Here is a 21,707-nt window from a genome sequence, read left to right as displayed (position 1 = left end):
CACGCTTCTATAAAATTGTAGCCATGTCAATTTATAAAAGAAGCATAAAAATGAATTCAAAGTATCGATGCATGCTTGATTTTTGGGTGGTCCAGAGAATACTCTATTTTATAGAAGAATAATTTCATAAAAAGGCTCAGAATCCTCAATAAATAAGAACAAGTTCAGAGCAATGCTGGGTATTACTGAATTAATGATAGGGGTTAGGTCTAAACACCACTGCAAGTCATCCAAATATTTGTTTTTAAAGATTAAAGCATTTTAAAGTACAACTACAGGATAACTTGACCAAAATATCTATCCTCGCTGTGCATTGTTTTTCTAGATTTACTGTCCCTATCGAAATAAATCTTTCAGTGCACTTCGAAAACCTTGTAAAACCTGTCTTAAGGTTGTTGCGTCTCTTACCTAGAGAACACCCCTTTTCGAATTTGATTTGAGTTTTGGATTAATTGGGAAGCGTTTGAAGAGGAAGGGTGCGCGTGAAGTAAACAACCCTTCATAGACAAACAGGAAAAGAAAGGAAATTTGATTAATTTGCACAACTTCATCTTCCATTACATAAACAGCATCAAGCAAACATCTCTTTAATGTGTATACAGGAAATCTGATCTTAATGCCTCATTGTATTTTTGGACGAGTGTCGGTGCATTTCTATGGCGCGCCAAAAGGCTTTTTAATACCAACCTTTTTTTATGATACCAACTTTTTTTTATAATACCAATTTTTTTTATAATATCAACTTTTTTTTATAATACCAACTTTTTTTTATAATACCAATTTTTTGTATTATAATACCTATGGCAGTTTATTTGTAGCAAAATTGTGATTTTACTATTCAACCAAAATTTTACTATTCAACGAAATATTTCACTATTTAGTGCCAACGAAAATATTTTATATTGCCAACAAAAATATTATGGTTCAACCAAATTTTACTATTCAACGAAATATTTTAGCATTCAACGAAATATATAACTGTTCAACGAAATATTTCATTATTTAGTGCCAACCAAAATATTATGGTTCAACCAAATTTTACTATTCAACAAAATATTTCTATAGTCAAAATTTGTGCCAATGAAAAAATATTCGTTCAACCAAAATTTCTCCATGGAAGAGTAATAAAACGCAGAACACTGTTTTTCCAGTCCTTGTATTACACGCAATGATCCGCACATGTGAGACGTGAGCAGAATTCTGACCTGAGGACCCGGGGGGGGGGTACTAGGGTTGGCGAATAAAGGGTATGTGCAGACGGGACCTCCGAAAACCGACCCTTAGAGAGACTGATTTTTGCTGAAAAGGTGACCCTTAGAGAGACTTTATTACAATTTTTTCTCTGGAAATCAAAAAATTTCCTAAGAATCCTGAATTTTCCGACCCTAAAAGGGAGACTAATTTAAAACTTTCTGATTTTTCCGACCCTTAGAGAGACTTTGAAAAGTGAAAAAACCGACCCTTACCGTCCGCACATACTCATCGTCCATTTATGCCTAAGTACCCCCCCCCCCCCGGCCCGAGGAGTTTCATTCATTTCCAAGAATTTGCTCAGTTTGATCAGTTGGTGTCCTGTGGTTATGTGATGGTTTTGAGTTACAACTCCAAGAGGAAGTGAATTGATGGATAAAGCAAAATTAATGTTTCATAACTTACTTATATCAGTATGTGTGTAAAGCTCTGATTGATTCAAGAAGGTACAAGGTAGGAGAACATTACAGTTAACAGACTCAAGATTTGATTGTTCTGTGTTTTATTCTTTTTTTATGGGTCGCGCGGAAGAAAGAACAACATAGTCTACACAATACAATAGACAGCTCCAGGCTTTTAGGCCTTACTCTTGAGTAGGAGTTTTACGTTCGAAACGAAGGAAGATATATGACGTAGCCTAGAACAACACTGTAAATAATGGTTGAAAGAAAAATATTTTGTTGCATGGTAAAATGTTTGTTGAACACTTATATATTTTGTTGAATGGTAAAAAATTTCGTTGAATAGTAAAATTTGGTTGAACCATAATATTTTCGTTGGCACTAAATAGTAAAATATTTCGTTGAATACAAAAGTTTGGTTGAACCATAATATTTTCGTTGGCACTAAATAGTGAAATATTTCGTTGAATAGTAAAATTTTGGTTGAATAGTAAAATCGTAATTTTGCTACAAATAAACAACCATAAATACCAACTTTTTTTTTATAGTACCAACTTTTTTTTTAGTTCGAAGTTTTTTCATAACACCAATTTTTGTCTCGCTTACTATGCGTGTATAATCGATCAAATGTAGAAGGAGTCTTAGCGCGATTACACCTAGCCTGGAGGCCACTTAAGGTTTTTTGATAGACTGGATGACACGATTCTCTAATTCATGATATGCACCACTGGAGTCTTCCGAGAATTTTCAAAATATTCAACCCAATAACGTCACTTAAACAATAGAAAAAGTGACGTATTGGGTTGAATATTTCGAAAAATGTAGGAAGACTCTCCAGTGGTGCATCCACATTCTTAGATTTTCCAGTGAAGAACTGTAAAGGTCTGTCTACATGGTGAAAAAAGAAAATTGACTAAGCGAGACCAAAAAAATTGATATTATAAAAATGAAAGTTAGTGTTATAAAAAAAAAGTTGATATTATAAAAAAAGTTGGTATTGTAAAAAAAAGTTGCTATTTAAAAAAAAATCTGATATAATAAAAATGAAAGTTGGTATTATAATAAAAAGTTGGTATTATAAAAAAAAGTTGATATTATAAAAATGAAAGTTGGTATTATAAAAAAAAGTTGATATTATAAAAATGAAAGTTGGTATTATAAAAGTGAAAGTTGGTATTATAAAAAAATTTTAGTATTATAAAAAAAAGTTGATATTATAAAAAAAAGTTAGTATTAAAAAGCCTTTTGGCGCGCCATACATTTCTTTGTCCCAATCAGCTTTTCAATACACGAGGTTTTTGTTTTTATATTTTCAGTAAACAAATACAAATAACGAGTTAATTAAATGATATACTGGAGTCCATGGTCAAACGAAGAATGAAAATCTCAAGGGGCTGGAACGACCACGCCCTTCTCTTTACAGGGCGATTGTGTTGCAGGAGGTGTGTTTTTTCATTTGTGAAGTTTCGATCATGACCTCGTTTCCGCACGGCAAGTCTGTACGCAATTATAAAGGAAGAGAAAATATTCGATATCATTATCATGTCACAAATTCGTTGCTGATGAGTGATTTCAAAATCATTAATTCTAGCATTGAATTCTCCCACCCAAAAGTACCCAAATTGCTCAATACAACACATCTGTTATGTTATTATATCGTCTTTAGAATGTTTAGTTCTTGGTTATAGTTGTTAAACTCCTCACCTTTCTAAATTTCTTGTGGTTAACCAGTGCGTTCGATCGTTTTATTCTTTTATCTTAATTTTCAAGGATTTACTCTCTTTTTGGAATGAATCTTTATTTTTTAACAACAAGTTTTCGATGGCTGTTAAAGATTGATTGTCTAGATCTAATGTTCATTCTCCCTGTAATTATTCATTCTTACTTTTTATCTTCATTTGTGACAATCGATCATTTTCTAGGACCTGGAGAATTTCCCAACAGATGGTCGCATCGAATAAAATCTTGGAAGTATTGGCATGGAATCCTTGAGAAATCTTCGTGACTATTTGGTATTTATTTACAAGTTCGTATTTATCTATTTTCTCCTTTGTTGACGTATCTTCATTTTACTTTACCTGAAACATCAACAGAAATAAATTACTTGACTCATTACATATAGAAACCTTTGTTGAGATTGCTCTTAAAACCTGCCATAGGCCATAGTTTAAAGCCATCATTAATGCTTGATGCTTAAGTGCCTTTTTATCTTAGATTAAAGGTCAAGGTCGGTGTAGGAGTCTGTACTATTCTAGGGCCTAATATGGATATGGTGGTTATAGATAAGAAAATAATTTCAAATTATTGATACCCATAGAAACCTTTTTTTCCACTGCTGTTCCAGTTGTTTGAAGGAGAAGTACCTAAAATTTGCGAAGATTTAACTTTTTAAGATTTAAGATTTTTTTATAAGCAGTTGAACCGATGAGTTATGACGTAACACTAGAATTGCATCTCTCAGATCAAGATGCTAATCTTTGTAGATTTTAGGGAGTAACATTTTTGCAATAGTTTACAAACGGTTGTAGGTTCAACTCCCAGCTGGGTAAAACCAAAGATTCCCAAAATGGTACTTGCTGATGCCTCTCTGCTTGATGCTCAGCAATTAGGAGAAGGATCAAGGGTAAGTGGAGCAATCCAGGGAGAAAGTGTTGCGCCCTCCCTTACTTTCGGGTAAACTATAGCTATCAAAAGAGGAGCCTTCGTGTCGCCTCCGACTGCGGTCGAAGACTTATTTACAACTTTCAAGCACAAAAGATTTATCACCAGAGTCCTTACCAAGAAAAGAATCATGCCGAATCGTAGAAATCGTAGAAATCTGAGTTACTCTGCAGGTTTAAAGAGCTATTTACTACACTGTAGCAGGGTGATTTTGGTAATACCTAAAGTATATTTTGATAACTAGTTTTTATATTAAAATAAGATAAAATTTACACATCTTTATTTAGCTCTTACGTCATTTTTTCCCTTTGTGAGGTCACCTCAAGCACCCTGAAGTGAAGAGCTATCAACTAGAGAGGAATTCTCGATTCTCAGGGATTCTCAAACTATTTATAGTCCAGACAAACATTAAAATAAACAAAGCAAATTTGTTGGTTAGAAAGTCTTTCTCATCCTTTAAAAATCATCATAACAGTTAAATATGTGCATTACAAAATTTTGTGCTTCTAAATTCTATATTTGATACTTCTTTGACATTAATTTACATATCCACAATAAATAATTACCATTTTACAAAAATTGAACAAACAAAAAGAATTTTTATAAAAATTAATCATTGATGAAAGATTACAGTCTGTATTTACTGGTGAGGTGAAGCTTGGAATGCTTACGATAACATCTAGTTTGTACTTTGCAAAGTTTTCGACTTTCAATACAGACAAAGGAATGATAAAATCCTCTCATGTTCACAAAACATTCATCGAAGTCACTTTTGCACACATCTTTGCAACGTTGATTGAACGTCTTTCCACTTGGACGACATTGGTTCATACAGCCAGCATATCCTATATGACAAGGGAACTTCAAACTAGGAAAGTTTTCTGGTATACCCTTTTCACATGAGTGGTATTGGTTTGCACAGTTTTGCTCACATTTCTCGGTACTGTCTGCACTTTTGGTCTCCTCGAAGAAACAATTGGCGAATTGTTTGGAGAGATTGATGGCATGTTTGAAGACATGGCTTGGATCTTCCAACGCCTTCTTATTAAACGTTTTGATGGCGTCATTCGAACAGCTACATCGTACACCACATACCAAATACATCAATATTGTGTAAAAGATCACTCCCATGTTTCCGTTCATTGTTAGTTGAAAATTTCTTCCCTTCTTTCAATGTCCACTGGTGTTTTTCTTTGAATGAGGAATTTGAAGTGCCTCCATCAATTTATAGCATTTCAAAAGTGATGAAGTGATGAACCCAGGGTCATTGTTCAGCTACGACCACAATACATTATAGAAATACAAGGAGATCAAAACGGAAATTTTTCCATACGTAATCGTTGTTAATTGCTTATCAGTTATTCGATTCGAATTTCCGAGCGCGCGCCTTATTTTCTACGCGACATGCGTTCATCAAAATGCGCCTTGTAATTTTTTTGAGCGGAAAATGTCTACAGGGGGAAAAATGCTTTTAAAACAAAAGTACCAAGAAGTGTAGGCATGGGCCAACTTTGCCATAAACAAGCTTTATATATTGACTTTCATGCTGAATTTCTGTTTGACTTCAATTGTTGCTTTCCTGAATAGCATTCAGTTGACGTCACTTTTGTCCGACTTTGTGGAGAAAAACAAACATGGTAAACAAAAGAGAGGTATTAGCGAACTTATGTAAGGCGAAGGAAGATGAAATGTAATGAATATCATAACTGTTTCTCCTATAAACTCTTCCGCACACACGGAAATCTACCGTACTATATATTTTGTTTGTTTTCGATTTTCTTAAAGTTGATACAATTTAGTTAACTTTCAGATTTCTACCTTAAATGATTTGCTTGCTAGCTTACCCACTAAGTACTAGACTTACGCAAGAATTAGTTTTGTTTATTTTTCTATTGACAGAGATGATAAAATGATTGAGGAGGATCAAGGATGCGATATCAGACCTTTAAATGGTGTTCAAAGCAAACAGTTGACCCACCATTGGTTTCCATTCTTTCCATTTCTCTCGCTACCTGTTCGGAAAGCTTGGAACTTATACTCGGATGTTTAGAGAGCATGGTTTCTAAGCTACCAGCTGCATTTTCTATCTGGGAAATGCCCGATAACTGTTTAGCTTTTTGATAATCTGTAAAAGATCGCGAAATGAAAAGCGTGGGGAAGTGAGTCAAAGATTGCTTGACACTTTATCTCCCATCGGATATTAAATACTTGTTACATTGGCTACTACCTTTGTCAATCTCATTTTCTCACGCCCACCCACCAGTCTAATGATGAAGTTTTTGATTTTCGCGTGGGCGTTCCTTTTCCAGCGCGTTCATTATTTACTGTAGTGCTAATGGGAGTAATTACTTGATTTGTCAACTGAACGACGGATGGACAATTTGAGATTGGCTTTAGAGGAGTCTCATTCGCGACAAAACAGGAAATCAAGTCTTCATTTTCAAACGACATTCCTTACAAATTGGCGCCTGACGAAGGACGAAGCAAAAGTAGACAACATCTCGTGTTTTGATACAATAACCTTATGCATATGCTTCTTTTGATGAAAATTAATTAAAATCATTAAGGTTGATGGCTTTTTTGACATTTATTTAATTGCGTGTGTTTGGCAACATAATCACAAGTGAAGTTATTTTTGAATAAGGTTAAGCAGAAATATAAACAAACAAAAGCCGCCATCTTTAAATAAACATTTTCCGCCGCTCCTCAAAATACTGCCAATCACCTTTCACCAGAACTATAACTATCTATACAAATTAGACAGAACCAGTACTGGAATCATACCAGCTTTAACCTTGGTAAACAATTGCTGAATATTACAAAAAATTTCCATAAATATATTTGTGGTCATTTCATTTCTGAAGTGCTCCGAAGTGGGTTCTCGTCCTTGGGGTTGTCACACGCATACTTTTTCTCACGCCAATAATTATGATGGTATGATGGTGGTCGAACTTTTCCATATTGCACCATGTTTGTAGGCGTACTTTGGTGTAAAGATAGTCATTATGTAATGAGAAGGTTCAGTGTAGGTCATTCATTTGTACAATTTGGTTTTTTGTCTACAGAAGAAGCGCTTTATTGATTGTTTTTATACCCTTGGAAACGAAGAATTCGAAAAATGCAAGAAAAACATGGAAAACATGGGAGTCTATCGCTCGGCCGATCCCTTTGTTAATCGTATAAATTTTTTAGCCGGACTTCGTATGCTTGGTTAGTGTCATTTGGAACAAGATTGAAGGTTCAAGTGAAAATAATTCTTACTGTAAAGTTATGCGTTTGATCATGAATCCGTAAGGAGTGTTATTTTGAGGTTTTCTGAGTGGTAAAATAAAGAAATGACTTCCTCCATAAAAAAATTATTTCAGCAATTAGGTGAAATCTTTTCGGAATTTATTATCAGTTACCATTTTCTAATCATACTCCTAAGTACAGTAGGATGTGTTTTCTTCAAAACAAAGAAATATTACTGGCCAACATTTTGCACATCATTTGAATTCCACAATCGGTGAGCAGTGCATCGGAAGGAAAGATTAACACAAAAAAATTCCACTAAAAGTACTTTTAACGGCTTTGATACTTTCCGGATAAATTGCTATGGAAACCTTCCGAAAAATACATTGGTCTAACATTTTTCAGTAGAAAAATATTCTCAAAAGGAACTTGATCTTCGGAATCACAAGCCCGCCGTTTTCTTCGCATTTTATACCTTCAATACATATTTCTATAATTTTGTGAGAATTTTTGAACTATTGCATACTGTGTATATCCATGATTCTTTGAAGACATCAGCTTAAATAAAAAATCTTCAAAATCCAAATTATATTATGGTCCATTAATTGCGAATTTTTTTCTTCATATAGTAAGAAAACGTTCTATTTTGAATGTTGTTCTATTTTTGTAGACTTTAAATATGGAATAATGGGCTCGGCTGATGAGAGTAATAATTCGTGTCGCCTCTTTCTTGTATTGGACCAAATTGGTTGGTTTAATGTATCTTTATAAAGATTGACTATTGACATAATGTAATCTATTTGCAACGAGATAATTTTTCTCAATTGCACCGAAATTGTTCCTTTACGAATTTGAATCACGGCTGCTAAACATTTAAACCGCAAGAAAAGCTCACTATGGACACTAGCAGAGTACCGACTAGCCTGGCTGCTTTTATCCAAAGTAAAACCTTTCCCATAATAAATGAAGAGAGTTGATAGTCGAAAATACCCCCCCCCCCCTATATGCAAATGTGAAGAAATTATGTTGAGGATGTGAGTTTTCACTCAAGCTTTGGAAAAAGAAATGTCTTGCGATTGGTATGTTACAACCGGATACTATTTTCTAGAGCCTTCGTGTAAGAAACAGTGGGCCGATCACTGTCTGTATTCTTATCCTCGACTGGTATGGCGAATTTTGATGAGAAAATCAGAAAAAATCTTTTCACTGATTTTCGCAAGACTCTCACACAAGGACTTAGTAGCCTTTAGGGAGTCCTTGTACAGCAAAGTAAAGAAAAAAGAACTTCCCTTTTATATTCTGTCCACAGACATTCCGCTGTTTCTTGTTTGTGAGAGACTCACGCGTGAAGTAGACCACGTGAGTTTAATGAGAGGAAAACATAGCGAGTGAAAGGATGTTTCATTGATTGCGATCATACATCACAAAACAAACAAATCTATGGATTTATAGTTCACTCTCGACCCAACAGTCTTGCACTATCTTGCACTGGAAAAAACTCTGTCATCGCTTGAATGGTTATCATCTGATCGTCATCCATGGACTATGTTTGTTCTTAATTCTTTTGGAGAATAGACGAGGAAAATTCAATGAGCGCTATATCATACTTTTTGTCCCAGTTTCTTTCTTTGAAAAATCTCATTTTATAGACTTGGTAGGTTTTTTGTCATATGACGTACCTCTGATGCAAGATTCTCTGTGACGTCAAAGAAGGAAAGCCACGTGATGTGGAAAGAACAACTCTGGTTACTTCCTACATGCCCGTCTGAAACGTTCAAACCATGCCATATCATTCTTGAATGAAGAATTCATAAAACAATATTGAGTGTAAACCCTGCGTTTATTTTGGATCTCCTTTTGCCCTCATTTTTACGCTTTACTTCATGTATTTTAACTCCCAAAGAGCTTGTCAGACCCAAAAAAAAATGTGAGGATTTCGAAGCCGGTATAATGCTTTCTCTTCATAGGGCATCCTAAGTATTTTCAATTCATTCCTTGATTTCTTGTTGGTAAAATATCACAATGCGTGTCATACTCATGGCGGAAGGCACGTGAAATTGGGCGCCAATATCAATCAGGAGTGCTTTCTCAAGTACAGAATGTAATGTGGAACTAGACAAACACAATTTAAGCGTATGTCTTGCGCTGTCTGTTATTTTGACTGGATTTATTCCACTTGTGTAAGAACACGAGATGATGACTTAACCATAATTTCCACTAACAAACTATTCAACTAAATAAATTGGCAAGAACATTTCATATTTGAGTGATAATGTACCCTAGCTTGATATAATTTTCGTCCTCAGAAGTTATAGCGCAAAATGCGTGGTCATTTTTAACTACATAGAAAAATGGCTGGGTGGGCATTTTAGGACTCTATTGACTCCGAGAACTTCCTCATGTGCCTGTTGTTCGAAAGAGGAAGAGATCAAATATATGGTTTTCTTTCCCCTGCTGTGTTTGGAGGGGGCGTATGTTCCTTCTCTTTGTCTATCATGGTTATTGATTTATCAAGATATTTATTCATTACTATCGATTGCCGAGGTTACCATTTATAAGTTGAAATATCTGAAGGTAGAGCATGTGTTACTTCTCAACTAACTTCCTTTTTTTTCAATGAAAGTGCCTTGGGTAACGTTTTCCCTAATGCCTCTTTTTTTAAATTGAAATTTTTTTCACAGAAGCTTTAACGAACTAAACTAGAGTCGGTCTGGATAAGAGAAGGCTTCTGAAAGGTTTAAATAGTCTCCTAAGTTTCTAAAATCCTAGAGCTAGGAAGATCCCCTATGGGCAGACCCTACCCTTTTTAGCAAGTTTACCGACAATATTCTTTGACCAAAACTTTAACCACACAACATTTCATCATGAAGTAGACCTCGTCAGAAGTTTTCAAAGGTCATGCATTCAGACAAACACTTGATCCACTTATCAGGTGTCTTTGATGTTTAAGTCAATTAATCGCCTTATCTTTCGATAAACTAATCGTTATTAATTTCTTCTGTTTGATAACATCTTTTCCCACACGCGACCTTTTCACTTTCTTCCCTCTTGTTGGATGCCAAATAATTGTGCTACAACCTACTACCTCTTGTATGTCTAGCTCGTAAAACAATTTTTCGCCTGCTGGTTCTGCTAGAATCTACTTAAAGAAAGCAATGAACGGTTCAAATGATTATTAGAATCGGATCTGACACTGAGTGACATATTTTACATGCCACTCAATTTTCAATTTTCATTTTTTAAACTTCCGTTACTAATCATCATCTTGCAACAAACTCTTGCCAAAAAAGGTCTTGATTGATTTCAAAAAACTTTTGCAAATTCTTTAAAATGTTCTCGTTTTTTCCAGCAGAAAATGTTTCTGTAGTGCAAACACTTTGTGAATTATCATGTTAAAAATCATCAACCAAGATTACAGAGATGTTATCTTACCAAACCAATTTAATATTGATCATTTTCGCCAATTAATTAACGTTTTAATTTCCTGTTTTTATCTGTTAAATTCATTTGCAAGTCACTTTTCACAATACCTTAAAATCTGCTTCCCTGATAACATCAACCTCGGAATGTCCTAAAGAGATTAATATTTTGGCTTAGATTTGTGCAACCAAGCCTCGATACACGTGTTTCAGGCGTAATTGTATTAACACAGAGTCAAATGATTTTAATTTTTAATGGCTCAAATTTACGTCAAATAGGAGTCAAACTTTCAGCTTTCAAAATCAGTTTCGGGCTCCCATTCATAAAATTACGTTACATTTAGCTCCCAGCAAGAGACTTAATTCCATTGAAATGTGGTTATAAATTCAAAATCAAAAAATTATCTACTTTTTAAAATCCTTAATTTTTTCCACTCAGAATTCTACCTACCAAGGCAAACAGTTTAAAATCACTTTAAAAGGGAGTAATTCTTTGTATTTTGCAAGGGAATTTATTCGTTGTATTTTCGAAGGAAAATCATTTTGAAAGTTTTTTTTTTGCAATGGAGATCATTCTTTGTATTTTGCAAGGGAAATCGTTCTTTGTATTTGTAAGGGAAATTATTCGTTGTATTTTTAAAGGAAAATTATTCTTTGCATTTTGCAAAGAAAATCATTTTTGTATTTTGCAAGGGGAATCATTATTTGTATTTTGCAAGGAAAATCATTATTTTTCCTTTTGCAAGGAAATTTAGTCTTTTGTAAGGGAAATCATTCTTTATTTTTTGCAAGGAAAAATATATTTTGTTCTTTCAAAGGAGAATATTTCTTGTATTTTTGAGGGAAGCTCATTCCTATATCCACTGGCGTTGTATTACACAGCTCATTTCATCAAGATTTCCAAATGAAATCCATGGTTGTCTCGCACTTAAATGTGTTATAGGCTAGTAGCGTAGCCAAGAGTGGCGCAAAATTTGTGTAGGAGAGCAGATTTCTATGCCATTGTAATTATCTATTCATGGTATGAAAAGATAATTATAATGGCATAACAATCTGTTCTCCTAAACAAATTTTGCGCCCCTCTTGGCTACGCTACGATAGGCAACAAACGAGATGATATATTGGTTCCGGATTTGTTCAACATTTTCTTTTTTTTCAATCATTGTTCCACATTCAACAAGCTTTTTCCTCATGAAGTATAAGTGTATAATTTCCAGAAGACCAGAAGATATGTTTCCTGTTGAAGACACCAATGATAGATGGACACTTCAAAAAGTATCCACTTGTAGGTAATAACATCTTTTGGCTTAGAAATCGTTAAAGATGACCTAAAACATCCTGAAAATCAGCCAGAGAAAAAGCTTTTGAAAACCAGTCATTGTGAAAGAAGTTATTGAATTTCCTTCATCAAAACGTACTGAAAGAGATACTAGAGAAGAAATACTGAAACGCACTACGACGGCACTGAAGTCGCTGCTCCTTTACTCCTTCAGTTGTGAATTTTGGTTTGGTACTTCTTTGGTACCACGGTCGAGCACAGTTTTAACGGTAACGAAGTCATGTGCTGTCGAATGAACAAGCCGGAAATGTCTTTGGTGCGTTACGTTCTTTTCTTTTCTTTCATCCATCGCTGGTGAGGAAATTGTGGCCACATGGCTCAAAAATCGAAAAGCTAAAGAAATACACTGAATCCAGTTGATATAATTAGTTTGTTTTGGCACACAATCATTTTGAATGACACAAACACAGAACTAAAATTTGAACCTAATGTCTTTTCTTGTCTAGTGGTTGTGAAACTATAATTTTTGGGCAATACTCTAATGTTTCTTTAACTCAAGGTCCATCAATATTATAATAGACTTAACTTTATCTGTGTCTTCTTCTTCTTCGTGACAGTCGCGTCATTTCATCGTTAACTGACCCTGTCTTTTAGGGTTCCAGTTGGTCTGTCAATTTTATTCTTGTGGTTTTGAAGATATAATTTTTTTGGGACTTTAATGTTCGTGGATTCCAAAGTATTTTCATGCTGTTAGGTCTGTCATTAAATTGACTGGGATTATGTTGATATTCAAGTCGCATTACTGACATCGTAACGTATTTGTGTATTAATGATTCCCCTTTTCTTCATGTTTGTTAGAGATAATATGAAGATATTCCATTTCTGTTGCTCTCCTTTCAAAACATTTTAATGTCTTGAGGAAAACTTGCTTCATTAAGCACTTCCTTTGCTTGAGGCGCTTGACTTTAGTTGCTAACACGACGTGTTGTTTTTGGTTTGACGTTTCCAACGATAAAATATTTAGTGACGTCATACAGGTCAAATACATTGAGATTAGCAAAAGTTCTTTTTTTAATAAAACCATCTGGACTCTGTGTCCGATATCCACAACTATTTTATTAAAAAATCCATTAAAAGAATGGAACGGGCAGCCCAGTATAATTCTTTAGGCATTCGTTTTGTTTTCTTAAGGTTTCTTTTTGTTTTCCTCTGGATTAATGTCATTAGAGATGGTTTCCTCTTCTTTACGTCTCGTCACCACAAACCCAACACTTTACAAGTCTGCTGTTTCAAATTCCAAATCTTTCTTATCCTGAAATCGTCGATAGTAAGAAAAAGTAGGGATTAAGTTCTGCGGTGTAACACTAACTATTCACCAAATTGTCATTGCTCTTGATGACGCGCTCGCGCATGTCATGTAGAAGATCTTTTCAAGGTCACCTAAATGAAGTGTGTTTTCTTTTCAAGTCATCATGTTTTCTGACAAAATTTTTCTTTCCCTTTTTTTTTGAAAGTTGTTAAAGGTTTTAAATAAGAAACGTCACTTTGTTGTTGCTCATCACTGGCAAATGTGTGTGTTGATATAAATACATTGGAAGAGTCGGTCACACTCTTATAAAATCTCCGTTACTCAACAAGACATTTTTCGCTGGTCATAAGACTTACTTAAAAAGACGTTTGATAAATTGAGAGAACGATGTATTTGATTTTTGTACTGATGTTACAATGTTTTTGTTTGACTTCTGGTGGAAAGTTCGTTAAAGAACGAGGTTTGTAAAATTTATGCTATTGTTTTATAGTGCTTGAAGCACTTGAATCTCATCGAGATTTTGATCATTTTACGTTCGAGAGTCGCAAAAAATGAAGAAAGACATCAAAACGAACGGGAGCATCGTCGTTCCTCTGAATTTTAAAGATCCACCTCTGACAATCCTAACCCGCTATAATATGGACCAAAATTAAGTAAATGGTTCTTAGGTCAATGAACCCCAATAAAGAGTTGGGTAAACAAATAGGACCATTTTGTGATATGAAAATTTATGAAACTATGAAAATCTATCACAAATCGCTTGTTGATGTAGTCTTAATTTGTTTAGATGTTTGTCTCAAACCTTACAACTTTTGAGGGAAAATTATTAAATTTGTTGATCGACGGTACCATCTTAAGTTGTCAATAGAAATTTGAGAATACATGCCTTAGGAAATACGTCGGTTTTTTTTACCGGATGAACTTTGTTCTTTCACTTGCAAATTACAAGTCAAGGCTTAGGGCAGTCTGTTCTCAAAAGTATTTCCGATATATTGAGCAGTGTGACGTTTTGAAGAGGAGCAACGGATTTCACGTAATGCGACTGTCTTCTGATAGCGGATGAAAGATGCCCGTTACCACAGGCTTATTGATGTTGTTGTTGACAGTGTCAAAACCACATGAACTTCCACTGGTCGCACTATTTTTATGAATATTATGCAAGAAAATGTTTGAGGTTACAACCTATGTTTCTTTTATAAAGTGTTTTATTTATCTCATCCTTAAATTGTGGTTGAGAAGCGCTAAAAACGTCAAAATGTTGACTGCTTGATGTCTTGTTTCATTCTTTTTTTCAGTGCATTCGCGGACAAGACGAGATACGGTAGCAGACGAATACCGGAAATGGCCGGGAGGGATTGTTCCGTATACTTTCGGTTTTACTGCAGGTGAGTGAGCTTCGTGTTGTCTTCACACGAAATCCATGTTCGCAGAAATCGATTTCATTTGATATTTGAGTACCACTGAGGATTGACTTTTCTAATTTTAGCATGCCTGGGATATAGTACACTGTAATTGAGTTGCGAAAAATATATTTGTTATTTGAAACAGGAGAATCGTGTTAGTAAAATATTTGAACCGTATTTGAGCTAATGCCGATAAAGATCATCCTATCCTTATTCTGTTGGTTTCAGGAATTAGAAACAAACGACTAAATTCCGAGTACCTTTTTCTTTGTGAATGATTTCATTAAGTCCCTTTCTACAGGTTACAAAGAGCAGCAAGTTTTCAAGCAAGCCATCAAAGAAATCGAGAAAGTTTCTTGTGTTCGTTTCGTAAAGAGGACCACTGAACGAGATTATGTTCGAATCATATCAAGCAGAGAAGGGTAAGAACAAGCTAGCACTAAATCGATGTGCACTTGCAGTCTAATTACCAAGGATTGGGCTATTCCAGAAATAGTCTGTACCCTATGTCGAAGAGGTGTGACGTCCAGGGTGGTCTGGAAAATCTGGAAAATAAAAAAACCTGGGGAGTCTGGTTTTTGAACGAAAAAATCCAGGGTGGTCAGTAAAATGAGGTTGGAAATCTAGGGTGGTCAGTGACACGAGGTCGAAAATCCAGGGTGGTCAATTTTTTTTAAATCCTCCTCAACATAGGGGGTACAAATTTCTCCTGGAATAGCTAGGTTACGGCTTAGCGTTATCGGTGCTTCATAATATTTAAGGACTTTCAGTTTTCTAAAACTCTGTCCAAATATAACATTCAGATCTATCGAGTGGTAGCGCCAATTTAGCTTCGATTTCAAGGCTAATGCACTATGTGCAACATAAGCCCTTTATTTATGAATTTTGTGTTTTTTAACATGACATACCGGTTTTTGTTCTCGAAAACAATCTTTACCTATGATTTGGGTCCAGGTTGAATGATTCGTTTCTATTCAACATCTATCTTCACTTTTCAGATGCTTCTCAACGATTGGTCGTGATGGAGGGCAACAAGATTTATCCTTAGGAGATGGTTGCCACACCAAAGGCATTGCACTACACGAGACTTTCCACACTTTAGGCTTCTATCATGAGCACGTGAGGAGGGACCGCGATCACCATGTTTTTGTTGATGTCAGCAATGCGATGGAAGGTGTGTCTCTTTATCTTTCTTTTTATTGTTGTTCAACTAAAAGAAGTTGCCTTTTGTTGTAGACTCGATTTTCAACTTTGATATCAATGGGCAACGAGTACGTTTTTCTTCTGATAACGAAAAGATTTGACAGGTGTGAAAACATTAAAAAACTTTATCGTTGCCCTCTTGTTGTAAACGTGATCGCTTGAAATGAAAAACATTAATCCTGTAAACTTTTTAACGAGGTGCGACTCATGTATATTACCTGTCAATCGACGTGCTATCTGCACTTGTTTTCTTTATTGTGTTGATATTTCATAAAATACCGCCCCAAACCGCTAGATCGATATTTTTTCCCCAAAAAATAGCTTACATCTGTTATAGGAGCGAAAAGACAATTTGAAAAATACAAGCCGGGAGAAGCTCATACTCTCGGACACCCTTATGATCCGGACAGCATCATGCATTACTCCAACAGAGCCTTCAGTAAGAATGGACATAAAACCATCACCTACCGGAAAGACCCTTCAAAGAAGTTGGGACAGCGAGTAAAATTGAGCCCTATCGATATCAAACAACTGAATGAGCTTTACAGGTTTGTAAATCTCCGAAAGATTGAATGAAGGATTATTGTATTTGAATAATCTAACATCTTCCTTTTTACTACCGGAAACACGTTTTCTGCTCTTATTTTGGTAAGAAAAATGGCGTAATCATATGCCCATCCAATAATTGAGTTGAGTTGCCCATAGAATGTCTTCTCTATCATGTTCTCTTTTTGTGTACAACTTTTTGACAGTGACTTCATTCTACCTTTCTTTCCAGATGCAAAAACAACACCTCGAATGTGAAGAAGCCGAAAAAGACACGAATCGAGATAGGTAAGAATACGAACAAAATTTTCAACTTGATTCTATCTATTTCTTTCAATGGTCAACGCCCCCTAATCTAGCTCAATCCAATTTTGAACTTAAGCCAAAAAGAAAAGTTGGACCATCTTGCAATAGGTAGAAATTGCTTCTTGCATGTTTGAAACAGAGATTCCAACCATCAGACCATTCCGTACCCATATTCCGTAATAGATGTGGGCAACTCGCGCTTCACCTAAACCAAATTTTTTTAGTGCAATTATCAGCATGATGAAACATTTAGCTACAATCGTATAGCGCTAAAACCAGCAAAAATTACTAAATAAATAGGCCTATAAATGTGTTTGTGAACTGTTGAAAATTTCATTGAAAACCAAATAGTTTCGTGAAATTTGGGATGATCTACATCCGAGGAGTCCTGGGTAGAATGAACATGTATTAAAAATGATTATTTTATAACTTTATTCGAAAGTGTTCCATCTTTTCTCGTTTCCATAGATACTTGTCGCGATGACCCATGGGTTGGCTTCCAGTGTTTGTTTTACAGATTTTCTGGTGGCTGTTATTTCTACCGAGAGCGCATGCGTCAAGCTTGTCCGAAAACGTGCGGATTTTGTCGTTCGACGTGTTTTGATACGTCGCAATATTGCAATTACTTCGTGTATCATGGTTACTGTACAAGGAGCGAAAATGTTCGAAAACGATGTCGTAAAAGTTGTAAGATCTGTCGCATTGCGTAATCGTCATAACAATCTCGATATAATTTTTATTGCGACAAACGAACTTGATTTCCAATCATTGAATATGTCGATACCACTATTGTAAATTTTTCTGTCGATGAAATTTTGATTGACGATTCCTCTTAAAAACGCGTTTACATTATTGTAAATATGAAGAATTGTTTGAGGTAAATAGCTAATGTGTTGTGTGTATGTAAAATTGACTGAATTTTGGTTAGTGTACTTTAACATAGAGACCCTTGCTACCCTCAAGGGGACCCGATTTCTAAACGACGGCATGTGCCGCCCAAAAATGGCTTTCGAAATCGGACCCTTACAGTTCATCCCTTGAGCAGTGAAAAGGTACTCTTACAGTGTACTTTGTCATATCGGGGAAAAATATGTCGGAGTTTTATTTAGTCGGGGAAAAATTTCGTCACGTAGAGGCATTTTCGTCACTTTCCCGCCCGACAAAAATTTCAAATTCGTCATTTTTCCCCGACCAAATTTACAATTTACAGTGGAACCTCTAATTAGCGGACACCATCCCCGGGGAGGGGGGTACTAGGGCAAGATGGGTTACGGGGATGCTCCGCTGGTCAGGGTACCTTTTTTAACCTCCACGAGTCCCAGGTAGGTCGCAAAAACACCAAAATAGAAAAATCAGTCCCTCGAAGGGTGCCTATTTTTGGAAAATTTGGGGAAAAAGTAGAAAATTTGAGAAAATTTTGGAATTTCAGTCCCATTCAGGGTCACTTTTTTCGCAAATTTTGAGTCCCACGTAGGGTCCATTTTTCGAACCTCAGCGGAGCACCCCCGTCGGTCGACAAGGGTAGTACCCCCCCCCCGGGACACCATCGGGGAAAGGGGTTAGTTTCCGCTAATTAGAAGTGTCCGCCTTCTTTTAGAAACTTTTGATCTCGGAGCTGCAATTTTGAAATTAGGCCATCCCAGGGTGTCGAAAATATAAAATTGGGGTCTAAAGTACTTATCTGCAGACACTAGGCCATAGAAGAACATGAGAAAGGTTATTAAAACGCAACAATTTAGTTTTTAACAAATAAAATAAAATCTAGAAATATAACACCAAAATTGAAAATACAATTCGTTGAATGGGTGAAGGGAAAACTGGAAATTTGTAGAAATAATTTGAATAATAAGACTAATAAGTGCTTGAAATAAAAATATATAATTGCCCCGAAGGGGCTTTTGTTGCTTCACGTAGCGGACCTGCTCGCCAGAAAAATATTCAGATTCAGATTCATGTTTCTTCCGATTCTGAGCGGGCCGCACGCGGTTAAAAAATGTTCGCGCGCGATATCTCTTTTGCTGCTACTTGTATTTTTTTTTTTTTTTTTTTTTTTAATTCTCTTTTATCACCAAAAAAAAAACAGTTGGTATATATTTTACAAGTTCCTCTACTCTGCTATATATAATAAACAAATATATATTTTCGTTTTTGATTAAAAATTTCATTTAAAAACAGAGAGTAGCAGTAATAAGATCTCACTGAAATTGAAGAATGGGATGTCCGCTTGCCCTCTGTGGAGAAGGACCGGTCTTACTAAGCGGGGCCTATCCGGTGTTCGGAACCGGTCCATCCTCCAAAAGAGCCAAAGTTGCGGACCTCCCGATATAGCCGAGCTGGCCACTAAGAAGAGCCAGAACTTAGGAGTAGATAATTTCGGACCTAGACGGACAGAAGACTAGCAGGATGTAAACGGTGAAAACTAGTTTCAATCAGCAATTCCGCCCCTTCAATTTTTTTCGTTCTTTCTAGTCCGTGGTGATTTTCCGGGGGTCAGGATTCGATTATCAGTTAGGGTCAGGGTTGATTTCCTAGCTATGCACGGGCAGAGAAGGTAGCTTCCCGTCTGCACTGCCAGTCCACACCATTGAGTTTCAAGCCGAAGGCTAGAGGTCAATCTCTACCTTTCTCAGGCAAGAAAAATTGAAGCCTTAAAATATGCGCCGTATTTTTGATGACGGATTGAATCTAGCAATTCCTTTGTTTTCGAGTGATATATTTTTCGAAATTAAGCGGTAAATTTTAGTTTCAATCTGTCATTTGTGTAAAAACCAGGCGGGTCGCTCAAGGCCGCGCAACTTTGGTAGGATTTGTTGGCTTCAAATCCTACCAAGGAGATTGACCTCTAGCCTTCGGCTTGAAACTCAATGGTCCACACAGCTAAAAGCTTTCACAAACAACAAACAGCACACAAGATTTTTGCTTGGTTAATATCTTTTTAACGTAGTTGCTCAACTGGATTTACTTGAGGGAGGACATTGTTTGCTACTGAATGAATAACTATCAAACTACTGATATTAGATCAAACCTTATACAATTGTCAGAATGGACGATGGACATCTTCAATGACAGTGTGTTACACACACACAGAGTGTTATGTGCTGCTCTACCGAAACCCTGCTGATATTATAAATGCATAGACAAAAGGGAAATTGACCCTTAATTCATATTGTTTACCTAAATAGTGATTTCATTTTGAAGGAAATTAAATTGAAATTTTTGGTGGAAAGACAAAACCCAGAGTACCCTATAATTATTATGGATATTGCATGCGCCGAAAGTAATTTTTCAAAGAGTAAGCCTTGCGACAAAACGTGCCAAAAACTGGTACCAACATCGAGTTTCTTACAAAAGGTTTAGTGAGTGAGACATGCCAATGAGAATATACTATGACTAACATGAACTGATTCATTCTCGTGGACATTTGAAGCACAGTGTTACAGCAAAAAAAAATGGTTGAGCATGGGAAGCAGCGAGCAGAAAAATGTAAACAGAAGCGGAACAAAAGCCGAAAACGATGGATTATGGAGTATTTGATGCTATTTTGTGAATAATTCTTTACGCCAATATTGAAGCTTAAGCAAACTTTGAAAATGCTGTTTATGTCACTGTGTCAGAACGGTACTTCGATTCGATATGTAATCTACGCCGAAGATTTTCAGCCTCATATTATGAACAGACTCGAACACTCTCTCTACTAATACCACCACGGCACACTGTACCGTATTGATGTTGAACGCAGGAGTATACTTTGCTCAAATCAAAACTGAACAAACTTTTTGACTTTTTAGAACCAGACGTCCAATAAAATACAAACACAATGTTGTACCTACCTGTGAAGTGAAAAGTTTTTAACCATGTTGACGGTGGTTACAACAGGACGCGGTATCTAAAATTCCCCTGGCAATTTTGAGAGCAACTATCAAATTCATATCTTTAGTAACCATGAAGAAATTTTATTCTAACTGAAAACTTTTTGCAGAAACACGTATAAAGATTGTTAAAGTTTTTCAGATAATTTTCAGTAACCTTTGATACAAATAAATTATATCTACGGTATGCCACCAGTCCAAAGTTACCGTACTTACTTTTAAATTTCAAATCAAATGACTGAAATTGTATTCAATTTAATTTTCGAATTCACCTTTTAATCTGCATTATGTATATTCTTTATGAAAGGGAAGCACTTTCAGTTTCACAGTACACATTCTTATGTTTGGGTTTTCAAAAGGGATTTTTATCTGGTGATTGAAGAAAATCAACTTTGATATCATTCTAGTTCTTAATATGTTGCGAAACCTGTAATGGTTTTAATTTAAGTCACTTTGCATCAGAAAGGGTAGATTAAACATGTTTTTTTTGGATTGACACTTCCGTTATGTATGGATCTTACTGAGAAAATTTTAACCGCATCGGCTCGTGCTTCTTAACTTTAAACAGCTCTAGTAACATTGAGCACTTTTTATGAAGACTCATTTCACCAATTTATAGTCTGATTATGATTCCCTTGCTCTCTTCATGACTAAGTTCCTCTGGGCTAATATCTGCTATCGGCGGGGCATTCATAGCGACAGCTATGAGTGTGTCTCTGAAAGCGCCTCAAGGCTACACCCTCACTTGATCTTGAAATTCCTTCTAATTTTCCACTCTTCTATTACACTCAGTCCTAACACAACAAAAAAGAAATGTTTATTTTCCAGA

At 35.7% G+C, this 21,707-nt stretch overlaps 1 protein-coding gene across 1 annotated transcript; it reads left to right on the top strand.

Moving 5' to 3' along the window:
• The first annotated feature begins 13,696 nt into the window (after positions 1-13,696).
• On the top strand, positions 13,697-17,922 carry LOC136805740 (zinc metalloproteinase nas-4-like). The gene is made up of 7 exons (XM_067062286.1): positions 13,697-14,011; positions 14,847-14,936; positions 15,256-15,376; positions 15,953-16,128; positions 16,495-16,705; positions 16,936-16,991; positions 17,478-17,922. The coding sequence occupies exons 1-7, from the start codon at positions 13,939-13,941 to the stop codon at positions 17,717-17,719; spliced, it is 969 nt and encodes a 322-aa protein (XP_066918387.1). The 5' UTR covers positions 13,697-13,938; the 3' UTR covers positions 17,720-17,922.
• The last annotated feature ends 3,785 nt before the right edge of the window (positions 17,923-21,707 follow it).

This window comes from Clytia hemisphaerica, unplaced genomic scaffold (genome assembly GCF_902728285.1).
Source record: "Clytia hemisphaerica strain Z4C2 unplaced genomic scaffold, Clytia hemisphaerica genome assembly, whole genome shotgun sequence".
In the NCBI taxonomy this organism is placed as follows: domain Eukaryota; kingdom Metazoa; phylum Cnidaria; class Hydrozoa; order Leptothecata; family Clytiidae; genus Clytia; species Clytia hemisphaerica.
Note: the sequence above shows the minus strand (reverse complement) of the source record. Positions and strands in the feature narration are given on the sequence as shown.